The 12,323-nt window shown below is 45.4% G+C and overlaps 1 protein-coding gene across 3 annotated transcripts in view; it reads left to right on the forward strand.

Moving 5' to 3' along the window:
* slc10a7 (solute carrier family 10 member 7) overlaps positions 1–11,497 on the forward strand; it is a 542,484-nt gene extending 530,987 nt beyond the window's left edge. For 2 of the 3 annotated variants that reach the window (XM_070864899.1, XM_070864918.1), the window contains exons 11-13: positions 1,930–2,075; positions 2,401–2,458; positions 11,050–11,497. In XM_070864899.1, coding sequence (XP_070721000.1) covers positions 1,930–2,075; positions 2,401–2,445 — 191 coding nt within the window. In that variant the 3' untranslated portion in view covers positions 2,446–2,458; positions 11,050–11,497. The remainder of the gene's footprint in view (positions 1–1,929; positions 2,076–2,400; positions 2,459–11,049) is intronic. The other variant, XM_070864909.1, reaches the window with a different exon arrangement.
* Positions 11,498–12,323: the final 826 nt, after the last annotated feature.

Genomic DNA, 12,323 nt, shown 5'->3' on the forward strand with positions numbered 1-12,323 from the left:
TCAAAAGATCATCCATAAAGTTCCAAAGCTGTTTGTAGCAGCTATAAAATTGCTAATATAAACCTTGGAGTAGATTTTCAAGTGACCACTTCCATCAGATGCGAGGTGAACAGAGCAAGCCTGACGGAAGCGGTCTGAGACCAGCACCCTATATATGGCTAGATCTCATTAGCATTCCTTTAGCGGGCTGCTTACCCTTTTGGAGCAGCTCACAGATCGGAGGGGTCAGGATATCCAGTAGCTTCACTACAGAGCCCAGCTGGTCAAAATAAGTTAATGGGGGGTGAAGCAATCCCACAGGAGGGCTATGGGACAGAGTGGGCATTTGTTTGAGCAGCCTGCAGTGGCTCAATGGCAAATACCAATGGGCAGAGCTTGTGCAATGCACCCTGACCGATTGGTACTTTAATGTTGCATCAGGATCCTATTGATATCATAGGGCCTCATTTTACAAGGACCAGTGAGACTTCAGCCTGTTCCCAGCCAGCACCTGGGCCACCCATTTCAAGGCCACACTCAAATGGCAGAGACGGACAACAATGGGAATGTGGTGGCAAGTGCTTTGCTGCCATTTTGTTTGCACTACTGTCCTGTTCCTGTCCAGTAAGGGGATGAAAATCATTCCCCTCATTTTTAAATGCAAGACATGGAACAAAGAGAGATTGTCTTTAATATTTTCTCATAAAGAAAAGAAAGACCAGCATTTATACAGCATCTTTCACAACCACTGGACGTCGCAAAGGGCTTTACGGCCAATCAAGTATTTTTTGAAGTGTAGTCACTGTTGTAATGTAGAAAATACGGCAGTCAATTTGCACACAGTAGGCTCCCACACACAGCAATGTGATAGTGACCAGTAAATCTGTTTTAATGATGTTGATTGAGTAGCCCTAAAATCCCCGTTTCTCCTTCCCGCGGGCGTTCGATTCAATTCTAGAGAAAAGATGCGCTCTTACCTTTTGCTGCTGCGCCCACCAGAGATCCCGGTCCTGAGGCCTCCTCTCAGTGCACATTGGAGCACGTGCACGTCAGGACGGACCTGGAGCTGGAGTCACATGGCACTGGGCAGCCAATCCAGGTAAAGTATTTTCTCATTCAAAATAATGGGAACTCCGTAAGTAGGAGTTCTTATTATTATGATTGGGAACCCCCCCCCACACCAAAACACCAATAAAAAAAGGAGGGAAAAAATCACATATTTAACATTAAATTAAAGTTAATAAATGTCTTAGAAAAAATATATTTTTCTAATTTTTTTTTAAAGTTTTTTAATTATGGTTTAAAATAAACTTACCTTAGTGGACAGGGTTTTTAACATTAAAATGTGTTTTTGAAATTTTATTTTTATATGTTTTTGTATGTTTTAAAATTCTTACGCTCGTAAAAGTAGGCTATGTACCTGCTTTTACCAGGCGCAAGAGTTTTAAGGACATTCACAGGGCAAAAGATGGGCAATCTTGCCCATGCGAATGTCTTGGCTGCGAGACGCGGAAGATCTGGCTTGACAGATCGGAAAAGCTGGTTTTTGGCGCATGCGCATCGCGTGCCGAAAACCGCCTTTTGCGAAACCTTCCCGGGTCCGTACAAACCCGGGGAGGCTTGGATTTCAGGGCCATTGGCTAGGACACCGGGGAGAACTCCCCTGCTGTTTGCCATAGGATCTTTTACATCCACCCGAGAGGACAGAAGGGGCCTCAGTTTAACGTCTGATCTGAAAGATGACACCTTCAACTGTGCAGCACTTCCTCAGTACTGCACTGGAGTGTCAGCCTAAAATTCTGTGCTCAAGTCCCTGGAGTGGGTCTTGAACACACAACCTACTGACTCAGACGGATTAAGAACCAAAAACTTGAAAATATAATTTTAAATCACAAAAACATTTGCAGTTCTTAACTGACTTTTTTTTGTATCTTTGTTTTCTATTAACAGGAATCCCAATGTTGAAGATAGTGTTTTCAGGGTATGAACATTTATCCCTCATCTCTGTTCCATTACTCATCTATCATCCCACCCAGATTCTGCTAGGTGGTCTATTAGTTGGAACAGTGAAAACCTGGATGGTCACTCGTCAAAAAGTAAGGCCTGCTGAGCCAGATAAGTAACCTGAAATAATTAGAACCGTTTTCGTGAAGTTACCAGAATTTATTTTTGGAAAAAAAAACTACTATAAGCATTTAGCTTCTTTGTCTTTGTTTTACTTTCTTGCACTTCAGATAACTTGAACACTCTTCTGCTTTATTTTATGTAACTTACCCCAACTCTGATTACAGTTCTAGTAAATTTTTGAAACCCTTCTGTTTTCTTTAAAGTTTCCATAGATTTCCTGTACTGATTGTCTTAGACCTGTTCCCAGTGCCACTGTGACTCTGAGTTCATCACCATGTCATTTGTTTTAAATAGAGAAGTCAAAAGAAAACATTCTGCAGGACACCACCAAATGTGTAAAAGAGGCAATGAGGTAAATCAGGAAAGAGTGGTTAGGATGATGCCAACTTTGGGTTTTAAAACTTTGAAAATCATAAGGAAAGAAAGAGGGAAGTAAAAAGTTATGCTGATTTGAGATCCTGAAAAAGAGTGGGGTAGATTTTAATTATCGGGCTAACCACCTGATCCTGCCAGCATAAGGCCCGGACTGAGCCTCATTGCTATTGACACCAGCAAGCTATGGACACTGCATAATGTTCCCCGTAATTTGTATTTGGACCGCGCGACCCATTCAAAATTAATTTTAAACTCACCTTTTTGGTGCCTCTTCTAATAAAACTAGGCAGAGCATTAACAGTACACACTCCACCCGTTTTTCCATCACAGTTGATGGCGGGGTCCTTTGTATGTCATATGACCATGATTTGCACATTAAAGGGATCTATCACCTGAAACCAACGGGCTCTCCAGCCACCTGGTGGAAGGCCCCTTTGAGGATGCAGGGTGCCAGACCACCAGTGTAAAAGAGGTGGTAAGCCGTTTTCGGTCTGCTGCCACTCCGTTTGCTACACCAGGCGGCCCAAATTAAAATCTATCCCAATGTGTTAGAGTAGGAAACAATATGATGAGTCTTAATTTTAACATAATAGGTAGGAGAAGCAGCATGGAACATGGCATATTTAGAGCTTGGAAGCAACAGGAAGGAAACATTCAGATTCAGACTGACCATAGCTGATAAAATAGAAAAAGACCAGAAAGATTGCAACATTGGAGACTAGAGGTAATAAAGAATTGCTCATCAGACAATAAAGGCCCAAAGTTGGTCAGAGTACCACCCGCAGCCGCCGAGGAACCAGCCGAAAAAAACTTTTGGAAAGATTCCTCACATACCACCCATTTGCTGCCCAGGTCCCAACCGGCAGAGCTTCCTCTGTGAAGTATAGTCAGCGCAACTTCCTGCTGCCCGCCCATGCTAGAGGCTCCAAAACTGGTATTTTCCTTGTGCACGATCCTCTAAGATCATGCTCCCGCCCACCAGAACAACTGCTGGCAAAGAGCTGGTCTGAGCTGGCTGTAAATCGGACGGCAGGGAGAATCGCGCAGAGTGCTCCAGTGCTGCACATCCTGTATAGCGTCCATGCGCTGCACCATTATCAGAGGCTCAGAATGAGTTCTGAGATGAAACTTACACTGCACAAAATGACTTCACAGATGTAAATGTACTCCGTTGAAGGGCAGGTGTGGCATAGGAAGCAATGAGTTCCGAAACACAGTAAAGACTCCATGGAGATGCTCTATAAGGGTTTTTACACCATTGCAGGCAGAACAGAGTTATTGACAGAATGTGAATGCACAGATGGTATGAGCTTATGTCAAAGTATACAGGCAATAATGAAATCATGTAATGCTCTTGTCAGGTGGCAGGATGTGATAGTGAGAACAGATGAGTTCAAGTTCTAAGATGGAAAAAGATATATAATGAACTGCAAGGTCACTGAGGAACATGTCATAACAGGGGTGGGGCTCGGCGATGTTGGAACTAAGAAAATGTGACCTGAAGTGCAAGCCTTAATGTGTGCCCTCCAAGTTGTGCAACTGTCTCTCATTCAATGCCAGCCTTCCTGCATTGGTCAACCTTACCTGTCATAGTGCAATCGCCTGATGACAGGACCCATTCAAGAGTCGCATCATATGTGGACGGCAAGATATTCCTCAGACAGCAGTACACCTGAAGGAGATTTGTCTGTTTCTCAGCAGGTACCCCAGATGATGTAAAAGTGAGACATTGACCAAGAGTAGGTGAACAATGTGACTGTATTGAATAGTGCAGCATGCCAAAGTGACAGAACATGTAAACAATTGAATCCAACATATTACATTATCTCAATTCACATTCACAACGACCCATGTGAAACAACAGCTACAACTTAATGAAGAGTAAACAACATCTCCACCACCAACACCCAACCCTCTACCCACTGCCATTATCTCTCTTTACCCCCCCCCCCCTCGATGTGGGGCCCATCGTCCTCTTCATGGTTCCGCCTTTATCATGGCAAGCCACACCCCTGCCCCTCATCGCCTCTGCTCTATGACGTTGTGCAGGAGGGCAGCCGGAGCGCTGTTGTTGTCTTCGACTTGGCGAGAATGTAGGGGGTGAGATGGAAGCCACTGGTATCTCCGGCTCCTCGGGATCTGTCGGCCTCGCTGGTGTGGCCTCGGGGGGGTTGCATTAAAGCATCGATTGCCGCATGGCCTCCACAGAGTCGGTGTTGCGCTCCACCACACTAATGAAATACTGGCAGTATGCTGCTCAGCAAAGGTGGCGATTATTATGTTCTGAATAACTCCACAAGACTGTGTTGTAAGCTCAAACCATTGTGACCTTGGTCTCTTTAATGTAACTCCAAAGTGAAGAAGCAGCCTTTTATATCTGCTGCCCAGGGCGCACAGGTGACCCTTAGGTCTCCCACAGTATATTAGTGTGGTGTGCCCCCTGGTGGCAAGTCTTACACATTGGTGAGGTTTGCATACATAGCATCACTCCCCCCAAAGTTTTATGTACAAGTTATTTACAGGCTGAGGCGATCTGGCGCTCTGCGTTCCCGGGTCGATTGCCTAAGTTGAAGTCCTGGCATGGGTGAATTGGTCGGATCATTGCTGTACGGCAGCGCGGCTGGTCTGATCGGACTGTCGGGCATGGTGGGTTCATCCTTGTGGTTGACAGCGAGGTCGATTGCTGGTTGGGTGTGTGTTGGTGGATCATAGATGGTAAAGTCTTCTTCAAACTGTTCTTGGTTGTCAGTGAATCGCAGTTTGGTCTGATCCAAATGCTTTCTGCACGTTTGCTCATTCAAAAGTTTAGCAACAAACACTCTATTCCCCTCCTTGGCTAACACAGTGCCAGCAATGCATTTGGGACCATGACCGTAATTGAGACCAAACACAGGGTCATTAACATCAATGTCACGCGATACAGCCGCGCGATCGTGGTACATGTTGTGCCGGTGCCGCCGGGTTTCTACGTGATCATTGAGATCCGGGTGGATTAAGGAGAGCCTGGTTTTGAGTGCTCTCTTCATTAACAATTCCCCTGTGAGAAAATGGAGGCGCGTCCGGTAGCTGAGCAGGACCCGAGATAACCAGGTCTGCAAGGAGCCGTCCGTTACGCATTTCAAGCTCTGCTTGATGGTTTGGACTGCCCGTTCCACTTGACCATTGGATGCGGGCTTAAATGGGGCAGACCTGACATGCTTAATACCATTGCGGGCCATGAACTCGTTGAATAACGAGCTGGTGAAACACGGTCCATTGTCATTAACAAGGACGTCGGGCAAACCATGGGTGGCGAACATGGACCTGAGGCTTTCAATGATAGCAATGGACGTACATGATGACATTATTATACATTCAATCCATTTAGAGTAAGCGTCCACTGCTACTAGGAACATCTTTCCTAGAAAAGGGCCAGCAAAATCTACGTGGACCCTGGACCACGGTTTGGAGGACAATGATCACAAGCTCAGTGGGGCCTCCCTGGTTGCGTTGCTCAACTGTGAGCAAGTGTTGCATTGGTGTACGCATGACTCCAATTCCAATTCCAAACGTGCGACCTGGCGATAGCCTTCATCATGACTACGCCTGGGCAAAATCACGCGATTCCCCCATAGAAGACAATCCGATTGGATGGACAATTCATCCTTACGTTGGCGGAATGGCTTAATTTCATCTTGCATTTCTCCCGGGAACCGCCGACCAGCTCCCATTAAGGATGCAGCTTTTTACTAGTGATAGCACAGGGTCTTGGCTAGTCCAGATCCTGATCTGGCGAGCCGTGACAGGTGACCCCTCGCTCTCAAAAGCATCCATTACCAGAAGCAAGTCTGCGGATTGCACCATTTCCACCCCGGTGGTGGGCAATGGTAGCCGACTGAGGGCGCCAGCGCAGTTCTCAGTGCCTGGTCTGTGGCGGATTACATAGTCATATTCAAACAATGTTAGTGCTCATCTCTGGATGCGGGACAAAGCATTGGTGTTGATACCTTAGCTTTCTGAGAGCAGTGAGGTAAGTGGTTTGTGGTCAGTTTCGAGCTCGAACCGGAGACCAAATAGGTATTGGTGCATTTTCTTAACCCCGTACACTAATATTAACGCTTCTTTCTCAACCATACTGTAGACTCTTTCAGCCTTGGATAAACTTCTGGGCGCATATGCAGCCAGTTGCATTTTACCTGACACATTTGATTTGCTTGTTGTAACACACAACCGACCCCATACAACGACGCATCACAAGCTGGTACTATACGCATCACAAGCTAGTACTAAATGTTTACATGGGTCATACAATACAAGTAACTTGTTAGAGCATAGCAGGTTTCTGGCCTTATTAAAAGCTGTCTCTTGAGATTTACCCCAAACCCAGTCGTCACCCTTGCGTAGCAATAAATGCAAGGGTTCCAGCAAAGTGCTCAACCCCGGTAGAAAGTTACCGAAATAGCTGAGGAGTGCCAGGAACAAACGCAGCTCCGTCACATTCTGTGGTCTGGGAATTTGTTTAGCACCTGGTCGCACGAGGCGTCATCCACCGAAGACAGAGCTTTGATGTCGGCCCAATTCCATCGGATCTTCTCTAGCCAGCTTCTGCCAAACAGCGTTGGGCCATCTCCTGGTACAATTCATAGTGGTAAATCATGCATCATTCCGTCGTACGATACTTTCACTGCTGCACTGCCGACAACAGTTATGTGTTCTTTGGTGTAAGTGCGCAGCGTTGTGTGAATCGGGCTCAATTTTGGCCTTTGTGCCTTGTTGCCCCACAGTTTCTCAAAAGCCTTCTGGCTCATGATTGATTGAGTCGTCCCCGTGTCCAATTCCATAACTTAACATTATCGGAGGGCTTTTGGTGGTGAAGGTGTATACCCCATACACTTCCTCTTCATCCTCAGGTTGAGTTGCCTCTCCTGCTCGTTCAGCGTGATCCTCGCTGGATCGGTCGTCCTCTGCTGACTCTGCCACGTGGTGAGTCAGAGGTCGCTTGCACATTCACTGGAGATGCCCCATTGTTCCACAGCCCTTGCACATCGACATTGATGGGCTCTATGACTGCCCCCGCAGCGCCAACATGGTGTTAATGGATACGCATTCACACCCCATAGCGGCCTCTGAGTCACCCTAGGCCTGGCCTCTGCGATCGTGTAGGCCCTGCCATGTACAGTTCTGCCTGCTGAAGGCATTATTTTATGCACAGTACTTGCCGGTGAGCTTCGATGCTGTGAAGATATCTGTTTCGTGTTATCGCTCGTGGATATGAAAGCCTGGGCTATCGTGATGGCCTTGCTCAGATCGAGGGATTCGGCAGACAGCAGTTTGCAAAGAATGACCACGTGGCCGATTCCAAGCACGAAAAAAGTCTTACATATTGGTGAGGTTTGCATACATAACAGCGTTGCTGGCAGCTATCCCAGCCATGACCTGCAGCAGCTCTCGACCTAGTTCCACGTTCGTCGTCGACAGCTGGACCATTTCCTGAATTGCTGCGAACCGTCCTGCGTCCTCATCAGCTTGTTGCATCATCCTGGGTACTTGCGGCTTGGTGGCTTTTCCAGCACAGCCTCTGCACCTCCCACCACTTGTTCCTGCTTCGTCCGATTTGAATCCCAAAAAGTCGGACCCCGACACTGATGTTGATCGTACAGGTGGCACACATGTCAGGAGGTTGGAATCCTCCTCTTGCTGCTGCTCGACCTCAAGTGGTTTGAAGACTGGCACATCACCCTCCTCTCCCTCCTGGTCTTCGTGTCTCTGGGTGACGGAGGTGGATGTGGTCGATGTGGGTGATCTTGGAGGGGGGGAGTGGGGGGCGGAAAGAAGGAAGGTGCTGGTGTGTTGGATTGCTGACGACATCGAGGTGAAAGGCGTTAGTGTCATACACTGCCTTTGTGTGCCAAAGGTGGAAGGGGTGCATTGCTCGGTGCTGTCCAAATCAACATCTACAAGTAGAGGACAACATTTAAGTGTATAGCTGGGGGGGGGGTTGCTCAAGCTGACATGTGATGCGTAACATTTTACATTCTTTAAGAACTTCCATCGCTACATGAGCACACCATTAATGCCTACACACAGTGCATTAAAAGGCATTTGACTTAACATTGCATGACCTTGCATGACATGAGCATAGCGCAGACCAGAGATTAGTTTCAGCTTACCATGTTTTAGCACAGGATCTGCAGCACCCTTTGTGGTGGCATGGGGGTGGTCACCCTACAACGCCAAGGCATGCTCCTCTAGGCTGGTCAGCTCGATGACATCTGGTGGGCCCCCTCCCGTGCCACTCAGGCTTGATGTATTGGCTGATCTTTTCTTTTGCAGAAAGAAAAGTTGCAGCCTTTACCCGTTTTGCTCGTACAACACGCACACAGACACTCGCACACAGACACTCGCACACACAGACACTCGCACACACACTCACACACACTCACACAGACACACAGACACTCACACACACAGACACTCACACACACAGACACTCACACACACAGACACTCACACACACAGACACTCACACACACACACACATACAGACACTCGCACACAGACACTCACACACACACAGACACTCGCACACACACACACACACACACAGACACTCGCACACAGACACACACAGACACGCACACAGACACACACACAGACACACACACACACACACACGCACACAGACACTCGCACACACACACACACTCGCACACAGACACTCACATACACACACACACACTCGCACACAGACACTCACACACACACACACACACACAACTGCCACAGAACCTTTTGGAGTAGTACGGGAGTGCAACAGTAAATGTTTACTCACTCTTGCTGATGCCACCACATCGTTCCATCGTTTCCGACACTGGTCTCCATCTCGCAACATGTTGCCCACTGAGGACACAACCTCACCAATTTCCCTCCAACTGCATCTATATTGGGGTGGTGAAGGCTTGCATGACCATCCCGGATGAGGTCTTTACACCGGCGCTCCACCTCAGATACAAGTTCCTCCAGCTCCTCCTCATTAAACCAGGGAGCTCTGAGCTTCCCTCCATCAGACGTCTTGGAAGCTTTTTTTGCACTCATTATAACTTTCCTAGATTGTGGCCAATATGATTTTGTTTCTCTCTGCAACTGGCAGGTGCAAGTGAGTACAGAGCTTTAATGAGCAGCGCAGCTCCAATCAGCCCCAATCGTGGCAAAAGTGATATCGCCCACAAGAAGCTACAAAAAAAAATTGCAAATCTTGCGCATGCAAGATCTTCCGATGTTTGCCAAGTTGAGAGGCCTGCACCTACCGCCCACTGCTGCTGCTGCCCGCTCCCGCCCACTGACTCCTGCTGCCTACTGCTGCCGCCGACAGAACTGCAGCGAAACTCCCGCCCAACTGGCGGAGAAATGGGTGGGCCTTAGCTTTGACCAAGTTCGGGCCCTAAGCTTTTTCATGTATTCTATCCAGAATTGCGAGAGAAGTGCTGGAAGATTCTCCCCAGATACGGCAGCAGTAATCAAGTCTTAAAGTGACTTAGGCATTATTGAGAGTTGAACATTATCGGGATGAGCCAAAATATTTGGCACGAGAAAGGAAACCAAGTTTTTTTGGAAGCAGTTTTAGCAATTGAGGAGATTCAGGAGTTCCATTTGAAGCCGGAACAAATAGTGAAATCACAGGAAATAGTGAAATCGAGAATGTTGATAGATAAAGGACTTGGGATGGAGCTGTCAAAGATAAGAGATGTCTATTTTGATTGAGGGAGAAATGTTGGCCAGGACACCAGCAGACCTCCCTGGTGTTCTTTAAACAGTACTATGGAATCTTTTCCATGCACCTTAGTAGTCAGGTGAGACCTCAGTTTGATGTTTCATTAATGGCACCTCCAGCAACATAGCACTCCCTAAGTACACCTAGTGTCAACCTAGATTATGTACTCAAGTCCTAGAGTGGGGGAAGAACCTACAGCCTTCAGACATAGAGACTAGAATGCTATCAACATAACAAGCTCCAAACTCCAAAACCTGTCGCACTGGTGGGAGAGTTTCTGTTTTGCACAGTAGCCATCCTTAGGTCTTCTTTCAGTAACTCAATTTAATGTCATCTAGTGCTGAAGTATAGGTCGTTTTTTGCTCAGTTGGAACTGGGTTGACACTGCTCAAACTAACTTCAAGTGAGAGGAGACGTCATCTCACCAGTCCAGAAAGTGAAGGGCCAGTGAACCTTTGCATTCCTCGCAAGCTATTTTTTTAAAGGTAAAACAAAACAAATTGTAAACATAACAACATAAGAAATAGGAGCAGGCGTAGGCCATTTGGCCCCTTGAGCCTGCTCCGCCATTCAATAAGATCTTGGCTGATCTGAAGATAACAAGTTAGAAATGCTATGACTTTCACATGAATTCATTTGTTACTTATATGCGTGATAAAAGCAAATCTGTTATTTTGAACTTTTAAAAGAAAAACAATTGCCACTGTAGCTGACTGTAGTATGGACAACTTTACTAGACATTTCTGTTGTGAAATATATACCATGCCGATTTGCTGTTTGATTCAAAATTAAATAAATTATATTTTTTTCATTCATAGGCATTAAAGCTCACAAGACAGACAAAGATACCTGTATAACATTAGTGGAATCTTTTATTTTGTATGAATGTACATACCATGCAATGTACAGTACCTGTAGAACCTCCAGCAAACCGTTCAAGTGAAGATTTATGTTTTTGAATTTTGCCTATGGATGTATTTACTTTGTGGATATACATGATTAAGTGCCTTAAGAGTACAACTGAAGCTTTCAGTTTGATTTTCTCCTTGCGTAAGAAGTGTTAGTTGAATAAGAGCAGAAGACTGCATCAATTTGTTCAAGGTGTATCTGTTTTGACTTTAAGCAACAAAAATTATTTACTAAATCAACACATGGCATAATTAACAGTTGGTCGCACTATCCTAAGGCCAGCTCAAGTATGACAGAAACGTCCCGTGGAGCAGAATGATATTCTGCTATCAAAAAATAAATAAATATTTTCTTTCATGTTTCTGTCCTATTTTTCTTAAAAAAAACAATATTGCATTGGTATTTCCCCCCCCGCTTAGGCTTTATGTATAATGTTTTAACATTAGCTGCCCTCATTTTGTGTTAAATTCACAAAGCTTTTGTCTTTTGTCCCATGAGGATTCTCCATAGTATGTTTAAGTGCTGTTGTGGTGGGCAAGGGGCAGAAATTAACTCTGTTAGTGTCTGCTCCCATTAAAGCCATAGTGCTTGACATTAATTGAATTGAGGAATAGTGGACATTTTTAAGTAGTTTCTTGCCAGATTGAGGGTAGGCAAGACAATTGATAGAAGGTCTCCAATCAAATTACATCAGTACCCTTCAGCCAGTCAGATTAATGTATTCAAATGAGGCAAAATAAAATTCAGACTAGACATTTTTGTTGAACAGTTATTGAATGTGGGAAACAGTAAATATTTCACAAACATTTAGTGGCGCAGCCTTCTGCAGACTATTTGCTGGAAGCTATTCTTTAGAAGTATTATGTAATTCTATTATTCTATAATGACATCACTGAATCTCAAATTTAATGAATCAAAATTGAGTGTATTGATGAGTTACAGTAATTGTTAGCTGCAAAACTACCCAATATCAATTTCTTTGTAATTAACTATGAGAAAGCACCCAAAGTTCTGGAAGGTTCTATATCATTTTATGTTACCATACTAGTATCGTGTGAGGATTTGCATAATTTTATGTTACAAGCCTTTATTTTGAGATTGTGTGATCAAGGCTAATAAAGTGTTTCTTTATACACACACACACACACACACACACACACACACACACAGGGCTTCTGTCTCA

The sequence above is a fragment of the Pristiophorus japonicus genome, chromosome 2 (assembly GCF_044704955.1).
Source record: "Pristiophorus japonicus isolate sPriJap1 chromosome 2, sPriJap1.hap1, whole genome shotgun sequence".
NCBI lineage: Eukaryota > Metazoa > Chordata > Chondrichthyes > Pristiophoridae > Pristiophorus > Pristiophorus japonicus.